The following is a 20,218-nucleotide window of genomic DNA, read 5'->3' as shown; positions in this document are numbered from 1 at the left end:
TGTACCCGTCACCTGGGTCCAAGGCCTCACACACTGGCTCAGGCTGACTCAGGCCTAGACTCTCCTGATGCCCATTTGGCCAGAAGGGTGCCTGGGGGCCACGGACTGACCCTATATACAAAGAGAAGCCTAGCACAGGGCCAAGGGGAGCAGAAGCAGGCCCTGGTTGTGCTGACTGGACAGAGCATTCCCCGCTCAGTGCCAGGCCTGTCCATCCACGTGCAGCAGCCCAGCCACAGCAGGTGCTGAAGCTCCTGCAGCACTGGGTGGATCTCAGAACTGGGCAGCCCCCAAAGTGGGAGGGGAGCGGGTCTCTTGTGTGCTTAGGTAAGAGAGTTGAGGACAACAGTGTTGTGAAAAAACTTTTATTTTCACCCCCAGCTCCAGGTGCAATGTCTGAAGGGCAGACTCTGGGTACAATGCTGAGGCACAGGCATGCTTATGCTACAGGCTGAGAGAAGGGAGCAGGGACTTACCTTCAGGGTACGACAGCCCCGAGAAGAGGAGCAGGGGGAAGGCCACCCTGGAAGGAGGGGGAGGACAGGGGAACAAACAGGGATGGGGCTATTTCTTGGCAAAAGAGATCTTCATGGCATTGTTCTGGGTGATCTTGAAGCCCTGCAGGGCATCACGGGCAGCCCCAGCCTGCACCTCGTTGTCAAACTCCACAAAAGCGATGTCGTGGCGCCCGGGCACCAAACGGACCTCCTTGAAGCCAGGGAACCTAGGAGGGGGAGATCAAGGGCTCTCAGCAAAGGTCCTAGAGAGGAGCTCAGACCCTCCCTCCCCACTTCTGACACAAGGGAAACTGAGGCCAAAGGGGAGAAGAAATGCAGCTAACAGAGCCGGGACTCAAACGCAAGGCTTCCACCTCCACCTGGAATCAGGGAGGTGACGACCACCAGAGCGCTAAAGGAATCCTACTCTCAGACGGCCAGAAATAGCAGGGACCGGAGGTCCACCCAGTCCGACTCCATTTCACTCAAAAGTGAAACAGGCCCAAGAGGTCCCGTGACCTGGCCATGAACTCCGAAGGCAGCCAGGAACCAGAGGGGAGGATGTCATGTGCTCTATGGCTGAGCCTGAAGGCCTCAGACTTAATGGGATCAAGAGGGCACCATGGCTCAGGGAGGGGAAGGGGATGTACTGTCCAGGGCAGAGCCAAAGCGAGCATCCAGCCCAGGCCCAGGGCCCAGCTGTGGCTGAGCAAGAAGAGGGGAAGGACAGCTCCAAGACCACCAGGTGGTGGGGAGCGGGGCAGCTGCTCCAGAGAAGGGGAGGATGGTCCACAGCGGCCATGCCCACGCACCCGAGTCTCCCTGTCCTGCCCAGACTTACTGATTGAAGAGCATAGACAGCATGAGCTCATTGGTCTCCTCAGGCAGGTTGGTGAGGAACAGGATGTGGTTGGGCGGGTTTTCAGACAGCTGTGAAGAAGAAAGAAGGAGCCAGCCATGAGGGCGAGATTCCCGGGATGGATCCCACCACCCCCACAGCGGCTAAAAGGAACAAAGGTGGGCTCACCGGCTGCGCAGGTGGCATCTGTCCGGGCATCATCTGCTGCGGGGGCATGGCGCCAGGTGGGATCTGTCCAGGGGCCAGGCCAGGCGGAGGGATCATCCCGGGGGGTGGCATATACGGCGGCTGCCCAGGAAGATGGTGCATGATGCGGGGGGCCTGGGTCATGGGTGGCATCCCCTTGGAAAGAGAAACAATCAAGAGTCACCACGGGATAAGCTACAACAGAAAATCAGGGTGAAAAGGTGATTCGTGGTGAGGAGGCAAGACACAAAGACCAAGTCACAGGCATTAAATGGGGAAGATGAGTCTGAGACAAGGGGACTAAGAAGCGCGAAAAACAAGGAAACATGGAGTCTCTCCAAAGAAAGGAGGCATCCAAGAGGCAAGTGGGTGTATGCAGATGTGTGCGGGAGTGGACACGCAGGTGCCGAGATCGGGCCACACCAACACAGTGCCCACAGACTCCTCTGTACAAGCCAGGAGACGCTCACCGGGACAGGCTGGACAGCAGCCACAACCGGGGCGGCTGCCCCACCCGGAACAGTCTTCTTGACCGCTGGTGTTTCTTGGCCCTTGGGTTTTCTCTTCTCCCGCTTCCGGTCACGCTCCACGTAGGTGCCCTTCATCTTGGCAATGATGTCCGAGTCCGACTTGGCATACTGGATTCTCTGAATCACCCAGAAAGACAGTGTGGGCAATGGGCAGCCTCTCCCCTCCCACCCCCCGTCCTGATAGCATACTGTTTATCTTGCCTAGATCGTGTTCACACAAAGTTATCTGCATGATGTCTCCATCTTTGCACCCCCGGCACTTAGCATATAGTAGGTGTTTAATAACTGTTAGCTGAGTGACCACTGGCTCCATGAGGTAAGTGGTTCAAATATAGTTATTCCCATTTCATGGAAGAGAACGCTTTGGCTCAGAATAACTGACTTAGCCTCAATGCAGCTAGAATCACAACTGGGGCTGGAACCCAGATGTTCTGACAAGACTTCTGGATAGCACCCGAGGGGCCATATTCAAATGGTTCTGTGATAAAGAAAAGGCTAGGCCCTTAGGGCCTCTGGTCCAGGCAGCTACTGGGGATGAGGAAAGGGCTGACACCCCCCCCCATGACCCAAGGGCCCAAAGACCCAGCACAAAGGCAGCCCCACAGCTGGCCCTTGATGGCCCCAGCAACCCTCACACTATCTGCTAAGGGATGAGGGCCAGCATTGGGAAAGACCACCATGGTAGAGTCACAGCACCTGGATTCAAACCCTGTCTTTGATGTTTACTAGCTGCGTGACTTCAGTCACTTAATTTCACTGGGTCTCAGTCTTCTCCTCTGAGATGAGAGCCGGAATAGATGTCTCTAAGGCCCTTCCAGCCTTAGGCCTATGAGCCAGTTTGGGGCTAAAGTACAAGGCAAACCCTCCCCAGAGCTCTAATATCTGCAATGTACAGGCAGAGACCCTTATTTACATTTCATACAAACACCTGGGACCACCTCTCAAGCCTTGGAGGTTTCCACCCTCTCCCAGGCAGCCTTCTAAGCCACCCCCAAGGATCCCAGGGAGGTCAGCCTCATGCTGGCTCAAACCCCTCAGGGGCAGAAGGGCCAAACAAGAGCCAGGTTAGAATGGGATTGAGGAATATTTAACAAACAAAAATACAACAGAACATAGTTAGTGTTAATCTGTGGTTTTCTAGGTGGGAGATGTTCCACACCGGATGCTTTAAGGGATCCCCACTGGCTTTAACTACAAAGTCTTCCCCGTTAGAATGTGGGCCCTGGAAGAGCCTTCTATTTGTATCTTCAGGTAAGCACTGCATACAGTAAGAGTATTAGTAGATGCCTTTTCATTCATTTGTGGCTCTCCATAACCCAACACTCATCTCTCTCCAGTCTATTTCTCCCATTAGCCTCCATCCCCACATCACATACAGCATTGGGTCAGCCAGGACAACCCAATGCACCCTCACCTTCCCAGTCCTGTCCAAGCTCTACACACACACACACACACACACACACACACTCACTCTCTCTCTCACCATGCCCAGAACTCACCCCCTCCTCCCAGTCTCCTGCTACTGAGGCCCTGCTCCAGGCCACCTCCCCCACTGAAAGGGATCCAGCCTTTGCCCCATCACGTTCAGCCTCGGGGTTAACACTTATTGGCATGTGTTCTATCTCCATCCCCAAGAGGCTACCGCTTCAAATGAAGGATCATGCCCTTTTTCAGATCCCTGACCCACATGTGGTTTATCAATGTTTTAAAAGGAAATGAATTTGTTAAAGTGCTAACCATGGGCTTATCATAGAAGGGAAAACCCTGCATGGAACGCAAAGCGTTGGTGGCACTGCTGATCTCCTTGAAGATAACAAATGCTTGGCCCCTCATCTTCAGGCTCCTTGATACCAGGATGTCCAGAATCTGGCCAAACTGGGAGAAGATGGCATAGAGGGATTTCTTCAGTTCTGGGGAAAGAAGGCCCCGAGAAGGGGCTGTTAGAAAGGAGCTTCCCTCAGGGAGAAGACAAAGCCCCAGCCACCACACTCGCTGACCCAGGCCAAGGCACAGCCTTCATTCCTAGGCCTCAGACAGGCTGCCCCACGCAGGAGGGCCTCACAGACTCACCATCCTTCTTTATCTTCTCATTGAGGTTGTTGATGTAAATGGTGTGGTTGGGGCGTGACTCGGGCACTGCCATGACGGAATACTCTTGAGTTTGGCCTGAAAGAACAGTGGGCCCGGGTTAGTCTGGCTTGAGGCCTCCTTCAGCTGCTTCTTCCCAAGAATCCCAGGGCCACAGCCTAGGTCCAGGGCCAAGACAGCAAGAGCCCCTTCTTTGCTCTGACATCTCTGGTAAGAGAAGGCCTCATGAGGCAGCCCACTGGGCTCTGGGACATTTCTAAACATTCATAACTTGCTGTTTACAACTGGCCAAAGTCTGCCTCCCTACAACTTGTCACCCACCAGTTCTAGTCCTGCCTTCTAGACTCAAGCAGAGAAAAGTCTGACTCCTCTCCCCACCCTGACCTGTCTCCTGTGAACTTCTCAAGGAGAGTGGGGCAGTGGAGGGAAGGAAGAGACCCCACCAACCCACTCCTAGACACCTTCCTAGCAGCAAGATATAGACCCCACTCACACGGAGCAGCAAGGAAATGCTTATTGAATTGAATGGTAGCCCTACCATCTCATGGCTGGCCCTCACAAAGCAGGCTCTCAGTTTCATTCAATTAATGCTTGTTGGAAGCAAAGGATGTGGGAAAACCACAAATGCTACAAGGGGCCATGGCCAAGCCCCCTCCCAGACAGGAAAGAGTAAAAGAACTACAGGAGAGGAAGGTCGCTGGGCCTGGCACCGAGGCTCAAGGGGAAGCCTGGGGAAACTGAGTCCTGCCTGCCTCAGATGCCCTTGGCCAGTCCCATGAGCTCAGAGACACAAGCAAGTACATCTCTTAAGTCACAGATAAGCTGCTGATCTGGCTAACCTGAGGAAACTCCCACCCAGGCCAAACCAGAGGCCAAACCAAGCATGAACTTCTTTGGTCATAACAGGTTTATACGGATGGTGCTTTCAAATACGTTGTCATGTCCTCTCATCCCAACAACCCCGTGAGGTAAAGATGGATGCCATCGCACCCATTTCTTAGTTGAGGAAACAAACAAGCCCGAGGAGACCCACAGTCACACAGCTCAGTGATATTAAGATTCAAAGCTAGATGGTGAAGTGGATACAGCACCAGCCCCAGAGTCAGAAGGCCTTCAACTTCAAACACTTACTAACTGTGTGACCCTGGGCAACTCACTTAACCCTGATTTGACTCAATGTCTTCTCCCCCCCCCCAGGTTCAAAGCCAAGTGGTAACTCCAAGCCTAGGGCTCTTCCAATTACACAGGTGCCTCCAAGGCACATCAATACCTCTGCTCCAAAACCTTAATCCCTTGTTGCTTTCATGTGGCATTCTAGGCCTTCCAATATGGCCCAAATTCAAGTATCTCCTAATCTTCTTCACCCAGCCTGTGGTTCAGGCCAACATCCATTCCAATCACTCCAATCACCACTTATTTCAGCTTGCTATGTGTTGGACCTAGTTCAAATAGTCCCTGCTCTCAAAGAACTACTATTTTGATGAGGAGAAAATGGGACAAGCCCAGGCCAAGAAGCACATGCCAGGTAACCAGAGGAGTACAGTCTTCACAGGAGGCTGGGACAGCATTACAGCTGAGCCCTAAAAGGCACTCAAGAGCCTAGGAGGTGGAGTTAAGAAGGGAGCAAATTGCTGGCATGGGGCAAAGGTTAATACAATAACTCAGGCCGGTGGCAGCCGTTTGCATTAAGACAAGAGGAAGAGTGTGGAATATGCCGCAGAGTTACAATGGATGGGGCTTTACAACTGACAGGATACGGGGGGACGAAGGCAAATGAAGCGCTTAGGATGACTCCGAGGGGCCGACCCTGGACAATGACTGCGTGGCACTCTTTGCAAAACTAAAGAAAACCAATGACTTCAGGGAAGAAAGAGAACAAGTCCCATTCTGGATGCGGTGACTTGGCCGTGTGAAAGGGATGTACCCAAGAAGCAGTGCAGCTCTGTAAAGGAGGGCTGGACGTATAGACTGCACAAGAGTAAGGAGGCCAGGACAGTGTAGAGGTAAGGACAACAAAGCGGAGCAAACTGAGAAACGGTGGTGATGGCAAGCGCCAGAGGAGCGACACCAAGGAGACCAAGGGGAACAACGGATGTCGGAGGAGGTGTGGCGGGTGGGGTAAAAGGCATTCAACCCCGAGCCGAGATGGAAGGTGCCTCTTCCAAGGGGGCCCAGCGGAAAAATGTAGAAGGTATAAAACGTCCAATTGAACCTAGCCGGGACCCTTCCTTTAGAGGAGGAAAGTGAGGCCTAAAGGGAAGACTCGCCCAGGTTCACACTGCTGGAAAGCCCCGAGGCATGATGTGAACACAGGTCTTCTTGACTCTCCAGCCCTACACTGCTATCCACCGTACCAGGGTCCAGAGAACCTTCCAAACTGGGTCTGGCCAACTCAACAACCACTTATGGACCAATGAGCTCGTGCCAGGCGCTGCGCTGGGTAACAAACACAAGCCAGTGCCTGCCCTCGGGAAGCTTATGCTCTAATGGAGGGGCAGGATGCAAGCCGAGTCCCCACAAGCCACTTGCCCGATTCCCACGGGAAGCAGAGAGGTGTCTGCGCCTGTCGGCTCTAAGTCCAAATCCAGGGCTCCGGCCACCGCACCCCGACGCCTGCTCCCAGCGGCTGATCCGGAGCAGCAGCTTTCCTGGGTCCCCCACGGAGCTCGGCCGCAGGAGCGACAGAACGACGGAGGCTGAGCCTGCGAAGGAGGAGAGCGGGGTGGGGAGGGTCCCAGCGGAGGCCTCGCACGGCCCCACGCGCTCCCGGCCATGTGGCTGACGGCGGGCCGGCGCGCCGCCATTGGTGGACGTTCGTGTAGCCCCGCCCCCCCGTCGCGGACAAGAGCCTCGGAAAGTGGGGGGGCCGGTAGGGAACGGAGGGAGCAGAATAGGGAGTGGGGCCGTTGAGAGGGGCCCCGAGCACCAGAGGCCGGGCAAGAAGCCGGAGGAGCAGGGAGGAGGAACGTCCCGGGCGGTGCGCGCCGCCTGCCCAGGCCCGAAGACTGCCACCCCCAGAGAACACTTACTAATGGCGTGCGTCCGCGAGTCGGGCCGTCGGCTCTCTGGTGGGTTCCTCCTCCTAGGGGCTTAGCAGCGCTAGGCCCCGCCCTCCATCTTTAGCAGACCCAATCTAGACGCGGGACGTCTGGACGTCCGGCCAATCAGAGATATATCTGCCCCACATGCGCACTCTTCGCCAATAAGAACGCATCTTTGACTCCCGCCTTGTCTTGGAATGGACGAGAAGAGGAGGGGAGGGTCTCTTTCCCTCGCCACACCCTAGTGTGCAGTGCGTGACCTATTATGCGGCTCGCATATCCTGGAGTCTCATTGGGGGGCGGGGATAGGGAAAAGGAGGCTTGTCACGTGATTCGGCGACGGCAGCCATCTTGAGAAGGTGGCGTTTGGGGCGTGGGCGGGAGCGTGGAAACTTAGGCCTTGAGAGCCTTCTTTTCGCCCTACCCCCTGCGCTCCTGCCCTTCCGACCTCGGCCCTTGAGCCTACTTCCTTTCCTGACCCCTGACCTTTGCTGGCTTCTAGACTGGGATGGACTTGACCTTTGCCCTCGGACCTCCCTGTTGCTCCAGAGGCCGTCCCCAGCTCTCACGACCCCCAAACTTGAACTGGTTTGCTCAAAAGTCACCTTCCCCGGACCTGTTCTGGCCCCTACCCCTCAAACTCCCCAGGGCCTTTTCTGGGTCCCCCTTCTCTTTGTTCCCCATCCTGACCCCTCCGAGGTTCTGGCCCTCACAATGACCGCCCTGGGCTGCCCCCCGCCGCCTCCGCTGCCCCCTCCCCCAGCCCCCCCTGGCGGCCCCCCCCACGTCTTCGGCGTCGAGAAGAGCCGGCTCCTGAAGGAAGCCCTGGCCCGCTCGGACCCGGGCTGGGGGCCCGGGAGGACGTCAGACGGCTCCTGAGGCTCCGGAAAGACCGGTAGGGTCCGGGGAGGGCGCCAGGGCATCGCTTTGCCCTCGCTGGGGGCGGGGGGCATCTGTGTTTGAGCCATGGCCCCCGAGCCCCAGACTGGGTCGTGGGCGCTTCACGGATCCGTCACCATTGCAGCCCTTAGGGGCCATTCAGTCCGACCCACTTTACAGATGGGGAAACTGAGGCCGGGAGCAAGGAAGGGCCGTGACCCAAGGCTCCTGGGCCCGGCCCAGCTTTCTCCCCTTTGTCCCCAGGCTCAGCATCCTGTGCCTCAGCCTTCACAGCCACATTGTCTGCAGCTTCTGGGAGGAAACTCTGCTGGACTTGGCCAGAAGCTTGCGGTCGGTGTGGCGCCTGGACTCAGGAAGACCTGAGTTCAGATTCGACCTCAGACACCCACAGGCCATGTGACCCTGGGCAAGTCACGGCACCTCCGTCAGCCTCATTCTCCTGATCTGTAAAACGGGGATAATGACAGCCCCTGCCTCCCATGGCTGTTGTGAGGATCTAATGAGATTATAATTGGGAAGGGCGTAGCACAGTGCCTGGCACATAGCAGGTGCTCTACCAACATTATTGTTGTAAAATGGGGACTTTAGTATTTGCACATCGGCCTCCTGGACTTGTTGTGACGATTCTCTGTGATCCTTCGAGCTCCTAGCTCTGGGAGGCGGATGGCTGGGAAAGAGCAGAGCCAGGGTGTGCCTGGTCTCCCCAGCTCTGGCCCTCTTTCTGGGTCTCTCTCTCTGCCTCTTTTTTTTTTCCTTTCAGCCAAAGACAAGGTTTATTAAGGATTCGCCATGTTGGTCAGTGTCTTACAGAATCTGAACATTTGTGACCCTCGAATGGGCTAGATTTTAAGAATCTGAGCCTCTGCCTGTTTTTCTAAAAACATAAAATACAAGCATGGGATGCCATTGAGGCCACTGAGCACCACTCCTGTGTTGAGAAGAATGAGATGAGATGATGAGAAGGGAAGGAAATGGGTTCCCGCCTTCTGGTCATCCTGTTGGGACCATCCCTGACTGATCCCTGGGATGCAGCCAGTATGGCTTCCGAGGGACTCTGGGTAATGATGCAATGACGTGTCTTCAGTTTCAGGAGCGATTTGAAGTGGATTCTTTTCTGTTCGGACGTGCCCTCCCTCATCCAAGAAGGGCCTCAGTAGGTAGCCCTGGCCCCCTCCCTGCTGCTTTCAGACTCTCCCAGGGTGGGGCAGGGAAGAGGGATACTTGATACAAAGTTCATCCACCCTGGAGAACTGAGATGGACTGTGGTGGATGGGACCAGCGAGCTGTTTGGGGGAAGAACTTGGGCGTCAGAAGATGCCTCAGCAAGAGCTGGAGGGGAGGGGCCTTTTCATAGCCAAGAACAGAGAGAGGCCCACAGCCAGGGTCCAAGTCCAGGGGTCCAGGGATCCCGACACCCAGCGGGTACCATTGGAAAGAGCCATGGGGCTGTTTGAATTGCAGCTAAGTCCCTTCATCTATAAAGTGACTAATCCATGCTCCTTAGTGAGAGGAGAGTCCACAGAGAGGATGTTCTCCAGTGGCAAGGAAGGAGAGAGAGTCAGAAGAGACGGAAAGCCTCTGAGTGAGAGAGCACCCAGGTCCCCAGCTGTGCTTTGGGGAGATCTCCTCTGGCCCCTTTCTCTGGTGCATGGCTCCCCCAGCCCAGCTGGTCTGGTCGAGTTCTCAGGCTGACACAAGCCGGATTACTTCCCCACCGGCCCAGGCAGTTCACTAGCCTTCTCAGCCCCTCCATCCTGCCAAACTTCACTGGGCCCCCTCCTCATTTTCAGGAAGGGTTTAGGGTCTAGGATTTCTTCTCCCACAATGAGCCCCCAACTCTAGCCCTGGGTTTCCTCCTGGTCTGGAGAACTCTCATTAGTCTCTTCAGAAAGCTGCCTATGTGGAAGTCCCTCCTCTTCTTGTCCTGGACAGGCCTTCCTCTGTTGGAGGTTGGGAAGGCGCCTACGGGCTGGAGTGACATTCGTTTGCCCTCCATCTCCTCTCAGGTGTGGGCTGGTGGCGCTGTGGATGGCGGGCTCTCTGCTGGCTCTCCCCCAGGACGTCCCCTTGGAGAGGATTGTGGCTGTAGCTCTAGAGAGAGGGTACACAGCTCAAGGAGAGATGTTCTCAGGTCAGTGAAAGCAGAGGAGGTACTGAGGCTGGCTACAGGCCAGGAGCTGACCCCCCAAAGCTGTGATCTAGCCAGGCTGGACTGGAGGCGCCAGGTCTACCTACGACTGACACCTTCCCCTTCTTTGCTACAGCAACAAACATGGCCAGGCTGGCCGAGGAGGTCTTTGGGTGCCAGGTGGAGCTGCTCTCTGGGGGCCTGGATGAGCCCAATCGATGCCACGTCCTCCAACACCTCGTCTCAGGCTGCCCACTGCTGGTCCCGTATCCTTTATGTGCCAGAGCAGTGGGAACTGACATGCCCTTTGGGATGGTGTGGACCAAGAGAGGGACTTGTGCCTCCTTGTCCTCCGGGCTTTGGCCTTGACTGCCCTTGGCCAGTTACGATGAGGACTACAACCACGAGCCATGTAAGAAGAGGGGGCACAAGGCCCACTGGGCAGTTGGTGCAGGTAACTCTCGGTCTGTTTTGGGGGTGTGGCCACCCTGCCCTTAAGCCTCAGCACAGAGCTGTGCTACGTTAACAGGGGCAGGGGTGCATGCAGCAAACACCTTTCCCCAGTACTCCTGTGCCTAAGGCCTAGTAGTGGCCACCAGCATACAGGGGGCCTGGCTGGGGGTCAAGATATTCCCCCTCAGCATTGGGTTCATCATCTTTGGAAGGGAAAGGGTAGGACTCCCCCCACCTTGGACTGGACTTCACATTGTCTGGGGAAAGGCCAAGGAGAATAGCTAGGCATTTAGATGGAGCCTTAATAATAATAATAATAATAATAATAATAATAACAATGACGATGATAATAAACTGTGTGCAGGGCTTTGTGCTAAGCACTTTGAAAACATTACCTCATTTGATCCTTGCAACAACCCTGGGAGGTGGGTGCTGTTATCCCTGTTTTACTGATGAGGAAGCTGAGGCAGACAGGAGGGAAGTATGTGGGGACGTATCCTAACTCCAGGCCCCACCAGCTGCCAGGGACCAAAGCAGAGTCATTCCCCTCCCCATCCAGGCATCCTGCTCGGGGTTCCTAGTCCAGCACTGAGCCCAGATTATGAGGAGGATGCAGAGCTGAAGGGCCTGTTCTACCCGGCGTCTGACAAGCCCCCTCTCCTCCCTGAGGACCCTCCAGAGGCCATCTACCTCCTCTCTAAGCAGGGCAAGAGCTGGCATTATCAGCTCTGGGATTACGAACAACTTTGTGAGAGCAACCTACAGCTGACTGACCTGGCCCCAGTCAGGACCATGGACGGCAAGGTGTACGTGGTACCTCCTGGCGGGTTGCACGCTGGCCTCTGCGGCCAAAGCCTGCTGCTGCGGCCCTACAACTCGGGCCGGCCCGGCAGTCTGCCTGCTCCTCAGTTTCCCTGTCCCGCCTGCCCCACGGAGGTGCTGGGAGGCCCAGATGAGCTGCCAGGAACACTGGACCCAGAGACCAGAGGCTGAGTCCTAGTCCTGGCACCTATCCCTGGACCTTAGTTCTCCCCTTGTGCGGTGGGGTGCAGTGACAGGATGTGAGGGCTCATAAACAGCCCTGCCGGTGTGAGAAGAGTGTCCTGCTGTCATCATTTTCCATCTGCCAACTCAGCATTCCTTGAGACTCCCCTCTGAAGGGAACTCATCAGAACTCAAAACTTGTGGAAAACCATCTTGCCCGTCTCTGTTTATTTAAGGGAGTGGTGAGGCCCCTGCTCCATCTCATCCCTTCCAGCATCAGCCCACTCCTCTTTATAAATAAGGAGAAAGAGTATACCCCTGTTCTCTCTCCATCCCCACCCCAGGGCCAGGAAAGGATGCTTCAGTAAGGCTGGCGCTCGGGAGGCAGCTGGTATGTGGGGGGGGGGGTCTGGCCTTGAACCCTCAGCTCTGCCACTTCCTGTGCTGTGGGTGGAGAATGAGACTAGATCATTCCCTAGAGCCTCTTCAAGTTCCTGGGTAAAGCCAGGCCCCTCCCCAGCTCTTCCTTGGGGAGCTGGAAGACAAATAAGGGGCCAGGGTTTTCTCCTCTCTGCCTCCCTCACCCTCAGGGTGCATGGATGGAGTAGTCTTTGGTTTATGTGCTCAGAGAGGGCCGGAGTTGGCACTGGACACTGCCAGCATGTCATCCCCCCCCCAAAGGCTGAAGGCTGAGCTGACAGTCCTGGCAACCTCTATTATAGGCAGTGGTAGTCACACCTTCTATTGGGAGGAGGGCAGGGGAGGCTCACTTGGCCATCCCCACCCGTTAGCCTCCTCCCCTCCAATCCGAAGCTGGGAAGAACAGGCCTCTGGTGGGAAGAGCAGGACAAAAAAAGGTTCCCCCCAACAACCCTGGCAGAGGCTGGCCCCCAGAGCCAGGAAGAGGTCAGATGATATACCATCACCACCAGGGGGTGAGGGGATGAGGAAGAAAGTAGAAGTCACAGTGTTAACATTGGCCCTGACACTCCCCCCCAAAGCTGGTGCTGGTATTGGGGTGAGAGGGCCTTCTCTGCCCCTGAGTCAGCCCATGGCACAGCAAGCATCGTAGCATCTTGTACACAGAAGCGGCTCTCGAGGGGTGATGCTCAGCCCATTGCACCCTGGCACTGAGGGGGGCGCACCTGCAGCCAGCATGGGTCCCCCTCCTCAGAGCCGGGGTCACTGGGGATGGTCCTGTTTCAGATGCCACCCCCTGCTGCCCTCCTTTGGGTTCTGCCCCCTTCCTGTCTCAACAGCTTAAATACCTTAAATAAATAAATCCCAAGGTGGGAGCCCCAAGTTCAGTCCTGCCCCTCAAGTCTCTGGCTCAGCTCCGAGCCAAGCTATCCAGAAGTTGGATGACGTTGTCCAGACCCCACAGGTAGCCGTCCTCATGGTTACCCTCTTCCCAAGGCAGCCGGTGGCTGAGGGTCTGGGGTGCAGGCAGAGGGACGGTCTTGCCAAAGTCGATCATCCAGACTTTGGCCAGGCCGGTTTGGTCGTGGACAAAGAGGAGTGAACTACCCACCACCTAGGGAAAAAGGTGACAGGAAGGTCAGATTAGGGAGGGTAGGAGAGAGCAGAGGCCAAGCAGGCAGGCCAGCACCCTCCCAGCCCAAAGACACAGGGATGGTACAGGGACTGGCCAGAGGTCCCTCCACGGATAAGCAAGGCATCAGAGAAAGGAACGAGGCAGGGGAGCTGGCAAAGCAATCTCCTGAGGAAGTGTGGTGAGGGGAGAGGGAACAAGAGGCCAAGACAGGCCAACAGAATGGGGAAACTGAGGCACGGAGAACCAGCCCTCTCCCGGGAGCTGTTGCACCCCAACCTCTAGAGGAAATCAAGCCCTGTGGTAAGGGCCTCACGGGTGCCCTTGTAGTGCCGGGCCAGGGCATAGAAATAACGTGCACACAGCAGGCTGGAAGGCCGACCTCCTCCTCCTCCTCCACCACCACCACCGTGTGACTCGGGTCCAGGGCTCACCTCATGAGTGCGGAAGAAGGGGGAGTTTTCCAGGGTTCCACGAAGCTCCTCCAACCGTTTCACATACTTCCTCTGTGGACATGGGGAAGCAGTCAACTTCTCAGGACCCAAGGTAGGAGCACGCCTTCATTCCTGCCTGCCCTGCTCCCCCAAGCCCAGAAAGTCTCCCTCTAAAGATGCCCAGACTCCTTCCTGCTTCCCCAAGAAGGACCCTAGGATTCTGACCGTATCCAGTCAGGAGCAGAGCTCTAGAACTGAAAGGGGCTTTAGAGACCACTGAGTTCAACCCATTTCACAGATAAGGAAACTGAGGTCTGTAACTGTGTTAGGGCCCAACTAAACTCGATGCATTAGTGGGTGTTAGGACCAGGATTTGAACCAAGGGGAAAGGACAGGGGTTTGAAACGGATGGGAAGGAAGATAGTTCACTGACCAGGAGGTTCCGATCGCCATCCACGAAGTCCTCCAGGACTCGGGTGACCTGCTCTGTCCCCTGGGTCTTCTTGAAATTAGTGTTGCAGGTGCCATCCGCCTTCTGAGGGAGCATGGAGGAGGTATGGCGGGGTCAGACTACATCAGAGGCCATCTCACACAATCCCACCTCCAGGCATAGTCCCTCATACCCCAGCCAGACCCTCACACTGGGGGCCAGGAGCACCTGCCTCATGGGAAGGAGGAGTTCTGTTTTACTTTGATAAGTGAATTTCAATACTAATTGGTTTCCTTTGTCATCATGTATGTTCTATGTCTTTAAAAATCATCTTCTGAAAAGGGATCCAAGATGCAAAAACATTAAGGACCCTTCTAGTCAGAGAACAGGAAACCTGCCCCCCCAATTTAGCATCCCTCAGACATGATTATTCATAATTCTGTAACATTTTAAAGTTTGCAGTTTTTCTTATAACCGCCCTTTGAGATAGGTAGTGCACGTACAAACCCCCATTTTACAGATGAGAAAGCTGAGTCATTAGGCAAATGGCTGCAAGCTCTAACGGAGAACTCGGGCTCCCTTGCCTCTGGGACACCACTCTCACCCAGAGGTCTTCTCACCTTGATGCCCTCAATTCGGAAGCCCAGAGTGGCCGTGGAGCTCACTGTCTCTCGCCACTGCATGTAGCGAGGCTTGGTGACGGCACCCTGGGCATGCTCCTCTGCGGTGGGAGCACTGGGGTCCACAGCTACCATCTTTTCATACATGTCCCTACGAGGCCGGGGACGCTCTCGGGCCTTTGCTAGCTCTTCTTCCAGGTATGTCCTTGGGAGAGATGCCAGGGGGAGGGCTTCAGGCACTGCCACCCTCCACACCACACAGCTGTTTCAGGCCAGTGTCAGGCTAGGAGCCTCAAACAACTGGGCCCTAAAGCCCTTGGCATTTCTCAGATCCCACAGAGTCCCAAGGAGAGAGTCAGCCCTGCCCCAGACACCCCTAGCTCTCCCTGGTTCCCCCAGCACTTTCCGGTGCTCTCCTGAATGATTTGGTGCTAAGGAGCCCACCCAGCAGCCCTGTCAATACTGCCAAGGCCCACCTGGTGCCCATCTTGCAGTCCATGATGGAAGGCGTGCTAAAGTCAGCCAGCAGGTCCTCCATCTGGTTGAAGGCTTCTCCGTCCTGCTCCACCACCCCGTAATAGGTCGGCACAAACGGACGAAGTGCATCGCCCATCAGCCGTTCCAGGCTCCGCTGTTCGCTCTCGCAGAACCTTTTCAGGATCCGCCCATCCTCCCCAGCTTGGAAATTCCCTGGAAGCAAAGTAGCAACTCTCTGAAGGGGCCAGAACTGGGGCAGAGAGAGGCCCCCGCCTTCCTCCCCACACCATGCCTAGAGATCAGAAATCTTGGCAGCCCTGGCCCACAGCCACCTCAGTTCTGCTCCCTGCCTCAGTTTCCCTTTCTCTCCAAGGTGGAGAAGGGACAGTTGCCAATTGAGGCCAGAGCAGGTCTGTACCTCCCACACCCAATCCCAGCCCATACCCTTGTGTCCCGACAGCTGGACCCAGGGATAGTGCTTTCTGAAAGACACGACGAACGGTGCACAGCGCACAGCCGTCTTCAGCTTCCTCCAGGACACATTCTGATCGAGAGAGCAGAAGGGCATTTAACAGGGGAAGGAGAGCTCCCCAGGCCAGACAAAGGGGGCAGACCCAGCCCGCTCCCGGGAAGACCCCACTGACAAAGGCAGGGGAAGAGGCCAGAGGGATGAGGGAAGCCCTCCCCCCTCCAGGGATGGCCCCACAGACAAAGGGGGGAGAAGAGGCCAGAGGGATGAGGGAAGCCCTCCCCCCTCCAGGGATGGCCCCACAGACAAAGGGGGGAGAAGAGGCCAGAGGGATGAGGGAAGCCCTTCCCCCTCCAGGGAAGACCCCACAGACAAAGGGGGGAGAAGAGACCAGACGGATGAGGGAAGCCCTCCCCCATCCAGGGAAGACCCCACAGACAAAGGGGGGAGAAGAGGCCAGAGGGATGAGGGAAGCCCTCCCCCCTCCAGGGAAGACCCCACAGACAAAGGGGGGAGAAGAGGCCAGAGGGATGAGGGAAGCCCTCCCCCCTCCAGGGAAGACCCCACAGACAAAGGGGGGAGAAGAGGCCAGAGGGATGAGGGAAGCCCTCCCCCCTCCAGGGAAGACCCCACAGACAAAGGGGGGAGAAGAGGCCAGAGGGATGAGGGAAGCCCTCCCCCCTCCAGGGAAGACCCCACAGACAAAGGGGGGAGAAGAGGCCAGAGGGATGAGGGAAGCCCTCCCCCCTCCAGGGAAGACCCCACAGACAAAGGGGGGAAGAGGCCAGAGGGATGGGGCAAACCCTCCCCCCTCCAGAGATGGCCCCACTGAAGACAACCTCCTCACCACTCTCAAGGGATCCGAGCGACTGTCAGATCAGCCCTTCTCAGTAAGGCACAGTGAGAAAGGGAAAACTTCAAGGAGAAAGAAAGAGCTGGGGAGGGATGGAATGACCCGATAGGGAGACAGAAAAGGAGGCAGAAAGAGAGAGGGAGACAAAATGAGAGGGGGTAGAGACAAAAGAGGGAGAGGGAAGATGACCAAGGAAGGAGGGGACTAGAAGGAGCTTGGGAAGGTGGGGAGCGACGCTAGAAGAAAACCACGTTCCTGGGATGCCCCCCAATGCCTGTTCTGGGGACAGGGAGGGAGCATAACATGGGAGGTTTCAATGAAGCCTGCCCCAGGCTGCTGGAGGTACAGTTTCATGGGGTGCAGGAGGGGTGGGGAAAGAGATGAGTGATGTCCAGGACAAATGTAAGTGGCCTGTACCACTGCAAAAGGGACAGATGCCAAAAGAACCCGGACTGAGAGACGGGACCCCTGGGACTCTCCTTCCTGACTCACTGGATGGCACTGGGAGATTTCCCTCCCCCTTGGAACCTCAGTGTTCCCATCTCTGGCATGAAAGGGCTGGGGTCTGTAAGGTCCTTCCCCACTCTGAGAGACAGAGATGGTGAGTCTGAGACACAAAGGGTAACATAACATAGCACGTGATTACCCATGCCAGACTCCTATACACACATGCGTGTCTCAGCGCGTCCTTTTCACATGTCTGTTTACGTTCTCCTGGCCCCTGTACCTTCATGCCTATGCACGAATTTGGACTTCCTTTGCACTTCCTGCCCTAGTGGAGGGGGGCAGGGGCAGGGGAGGGGTTTCAGCTGAAGCTTGTTCCCAGCATTCCCTCTTCCAAGAAGCCCCCCCACACACACTCTGAGAGGAGATGGGAGTGGGGCAGCCCCAGCTGGCATTGTCCTCACAGAGCCCGGTAGCTTGCCCCAACCCCCAGGTGTCTGACCAAAAAATTCCTCCTCCATCACTCATACACCTGGCCCACAGTTCCTCCAAACCAGCCTGGCGAGGGCAGGCAGAGCCCTGATTCACCAGGGGCCCCACCCCATGTTTTTGAGGGATGTGGAACGGGGAAAGGGGTAAGAACAGGTTGAGTGAAGACCCTTCTTGAGAAGAAAGACCAGGACATATGGGGATGCAGGAGGACAGACCAGGGTTGGTGGGGGTGAGGGAGGACCGACCAGGGTCAGTGGGGATGAGGGAGGACAGACTAGGGCCAATGGGAACGAGGGAGTGTAGACCAGGACCAGTGGGGGTGAGGGAGGACAGACCAGGGCTGGTAGGGATAAGGGAGGACAGAATGGGATTGGAAGGATGAGGGAGGAGAGTAAGACTGTTCTAGGGAAGGCTGTGTGGAAAGCAGGGACAAGTGGGGTGGTCGGGGCTCCATTTACCCTGGACCCCTCCTCAGGATCACTGCTGCCTCCACCCCCGATGACCACATCATCCTCAGACTCATCAAAGGAAGAAGCAGATGAAAGGCCTCCGCTGCCACCAGGTCCTCTGGCTGGGGACCCCACAGGATGGGGCAAAGGGCCTCCTTGCTCTTGGCCCAGCAGTCCAGTCCCGGGCTCGGAGGTGATGATCACCCGGGGCACAGGCCTCTGGGGGCCCCTACAGAGCAGGGAGTGGCACCGTTCTTCCAGCAGAAGGAATTCCAGAGCCTCCTCTGGACTCCCCATCTCCAGCTCCCCCACGGGCAAGCCACTGTCCAGAGCAACCAGCCTAGGCTCACAGTCATCTCTGGCCAAGTGTCCACAGATACCAGGTCTCTCTGGCCTTCCTATGGGGCCATCTCTACTGAGCCCCACCTCAGGGCCTTCTCTGTCCAGCTGCCTCACAGTGCCAACATCTCTGTCCCTTGGCCCCCAGAGGCCATCTTGCTCTGTCCCCACCAGGGGGCCATCTCTGCTTGGATGCCCCAGAGTGACCTTGCTGTCCAGCTGCTCCAGCAGACTCCCACCTCCTGAAGGTAGCTCAGAGCTGTATCTGTGAAGCTGTGCCCAGGTACTGGGTCTCTCGGCCCTCACCAGGGAGTCATCCCTGTCCATGGGTAACTGGGGGCTGTCTCTGTCCAAATGTCCCATGGGGACATCTTTACCCAGCTGTCCCCAGAAGCCAGCTTTCTCTGGCACCGTGGGAGGCCCATCTCCACTGGGCTGATCGTTGGGGACATCACGAACCTGTTTCCCCTGTTTCTCTGGCTGTGGTACAGGGCTGCGTCTGCCTGGACAGCCCGGCCATCCCCAGAGGTTGTCTTTCTCAGTCCTCACTGCTAGGCAGTCTTTAGCTGGCTGTCCCTGGGAAATGCCACCATCCAGCCTCCCCAGAGGACCTCCTCCACTGTCCGGCTGTGGTGCACAGAAGTGTCTGTCTAACTGTCCCCAGCAGTCCTGTCTCTCTGACTGTGCCTCCAACTTGTCTCTCTTAGGCCACCCAAGAGTGATCTCAATGTCCAGCCTTCCCAGGAGATCCTCACCAGTTGGCCGAGATGCAAGGCCCTCTCCATCCAGCTGACCCCAAAGGTTATCCCTCTCTGGATCATCTCTGTCCAGCCAGCCTTGAAGGCTGTCTCTGTTCAGTGCCCAAAAGCCATCTCTCTCTGGACTGAGCTGGGAGATGGTTCCATCTGGCTGTGCTTCTGAGTAGCGTCTGTCCAGCTGTCCCCAGAGACCAGCTTTCCCTGGCCTTACCTGGGGGATATCTTTGTCCGACTGTCCCCACAGGCTTGCTCTCTCAGTCTCGGGCTTTGGGGCATCTTTTTCTGGCTGCCCTGCAGTGGAATGGTGATCACCAGTCCATTCTGTTTGATAGTCGTCAGTATCTGGTGGTTCCCCCAAGACCAGCTTTTTCTGGCCTTACCCAGTGATCCCAGGGGCCAGCTCTGTCCATCTGTCCCTGAGGGCTGTCTCCATCCTTCCATACCCAGGACCCGGCTCTGCCAGGTATCATCTGGTGGCTGTCTTGGTTGGGCTGATCCCCAGAGCTCTCTTGCTCTAGCCTTGTTCTGTGGCTGTCTCTACAGGGCCCTCCCTGCGGGTCTGCTCTGTCCTGCAGCTTCCAGGGGCCAGCACCCTCCAGCCATCCCTGAGAGCCTTCTCTGTCCAGCTGAGGCTCAGAGACGTCTATGTCAGGTTGTCTCCATGGCTCAGCCCCATCAGGCTGATCCTGGGACCTAGCAGTGACCAGCATCCCCAGCCGCCCTCGAGGCCCAGCTTTGCTCTGCTGAGCCTGGATCCCAGCAGTGTCCACTCGGGCCTTGGTGGTGTCCAGTGGCCCCTGGGGCCCGGCTCTGCCTGGCTGATCTTGGGTCCCCGCGATGTGCAGCTGAGACTCAAGAGCCTGTGCGTCCAGCTGATCCCCGGCCAAGGTAGTGTCCGGTGTCCACTTGGCCCCGGCCGTGTCCAGCGTCCCCTGGGGGCCTGCAGCGTCCCGCGGATCCCCAACGGTGTCCAGCGTCCCCCGGGCCTCGGCGGTGTCTAGTGTTTCTTGGGGCCCAGTTCTGTCCCGCCCAGCCCGGACGCCCGCAGTGTCCAGCGTCCCCCGGGCCCCGGCGGCGTCCGGCCGATCCCGCGGCGGGGGAAGCCCGCCCCCCTCGGGCCCCGGGCCCCGGCTCCGCCGCCTCCGCGCCTCCGTGGCCGGCGGCGCCCGGCAAGGACAGCGTCGCATGCCCTCCCGCAGGCCGCTGCGCTCGGCTCCGGCCGGCCCGGCCCGGCC

At 57.0% G+C, this 20,218-nt stretch overlaps 3 protein-coding genes across 4 annotated transcripts; 1 reads left to right on the top strand and 2 right to left on the bottom strand.

Moving 5' to 3' along the window:
- Positions 1 to 356: 356 nt before the first annotated feature.
- Positions 357 to 7,288, bottom strand: SNRPA (small nuclear ribonucleoprotein polypeptide A). 2 transcript variants are annotated; one of them, XM_020979245.2, is made up of 8 exons: positions 7,190 to 7,288; positions 6,690 to 6,862; positions 4,143 to 4,238; positions 3,810 to 3,982; positions 2,013 to 2,189; positions 1,525 to 1,698; positions 1,339 to 1,427; positions 357 to 724 (listed from the first exon to the last, which is right to left on the bottom strand). In XM_020979245.2, the coding sequence occupies exons 3-8, from the start codon at positions 4,213 to 4,215 to the stop codon at positions 565 to 567; spliced, it is 846 nt and encodes a 281-aa protein (XP_020834904.1). In that variant the 5' UTR covers positions 4,216 to 4,238; positions 6,690 to 6,862; positions 7,190 to 7,288; the 3' UTR covers positions 357 to 564. The 2 variants fall into 2 exon arrangements, with proteins under 2 accessions (XP_020834904.1, XP_020834911.1); XM_020979252.2 differs by lacking the exon at positions 6,690 to 6,862 and having other exon boundaries at positions 7,190 to 7,251.
- A 228-nt stretch (positions 7,289 to 7,516) lies between these two features.
- ACTMAP (actin maturation protease) lies at positions 7,517 to 11,877 on the top strand. Its single transcript, XM_020979238.2, is given in 7 exon segments — positions 7,517 to 8,045; positions 8,048 to 8,096; positions 9,186 to 9,254; positions 10,108 to 10,232; positions 10,366 to 10,495; positions 10,613 to 10,683; positions 11,242 to 11,877. Coding segments are annotated over 7 exon segments (1,008 nt in total). The 5' UTR covers positions 7,517 to 7,915; the 3' UTR covers positions 11,676 to 11,877.
- ITPKC (inositol-trisphosphate 3-kinase C) lies at positions 11,865 to 18,588 on the bottom strand. The gene is made up of 7 exons (XM_020972490.2): positions 17,896 to 18,588; positions 15,624 to 15,723; positions 15,179 to 15,392; positions 14,703 to 14,907; positions 14,086 to 14,187; positions 13,653 to 13,724; positions 11,865 to 13,200 (listed from the first exon to the last, which is right to left on the bottom strand). Exons 1-7 carry the CDS (start codon positions 18,586 to 18,588, stop codon positions 12,997 to 12,999), a joined length of 1,590 nt encoding a protein of 529 aa, XP_020828149.2. The 3' UTR covers positions 11,865 to 12,996.
- Between the last annotated feature and the right edge of the window lie 1,630 nt (positions 18,589 to 20,218).

Source organism: Phascolarctos cinereus, unplaced genomic scaffold, assembly GCF_003287225.1.
Source record: "Phascolarctos cinereus isolate Bilbo 61053 unplaced genomic scaffold, phaCin_HiC Scaffold_726;HRSCAF=1367, whole genome shotgun sequence".
Taxonomy (NCBI): Eukaryota; Metazoa; Chordata; class Mammalia; order Diprotodontia; family Phascolarctidae; genus Phascolarctos; species Phascolarctos cinereus.
This window is presented reverse-complemented; position numbering and strand designations above follow the sequence as displayed.

Bases quoted from the DNA above. Each gene is read 5' to 3' on its own strand.
- SNRPA (XM_020979245.2), bottom strand. From the start codon at position 4,215: ATGGCAGTGCCCGAGTCACGCCCCAACCACACCATTTACATCAACAAC. The intron at 1,428-1,524 runs GTGAGCCCACCT...TCTTCTTCACAG, and splicing joins AGATGCCACCTGCGCAGCCG to CTGTCTGAAAACCCGCCCAA. The intron at 725-1,338 runs GTAAGTCTGGGC...TCCCCCTCCTAG, and splicing joins CTGTCTATGCTCTTCAATCA to GTTCCCTGGCTTCAAGGAGG.
- ITPKC (XM_020972490.2), bottom strand. From the start codon at position 18,588: ATGGGACATTTGGACAGAGACAGCCCCCAGTTACCCATGGACAGGGAT. The intron at 15,393-15,623 runs GTATGGGCTGGG...CTTTGCTTCCAG, and splicing joins CCAGCTGTCGGGACACAAGG to GGAATTTCCAAGCTGGGGAG. The intron at 14,188-14,702 runs GTGAGAAGACCT...ATGCTCCCTCAG, and splicing joins TCCGAATTGAGGGCATCAAG to AAGGCGGATGGCACCTGCAA.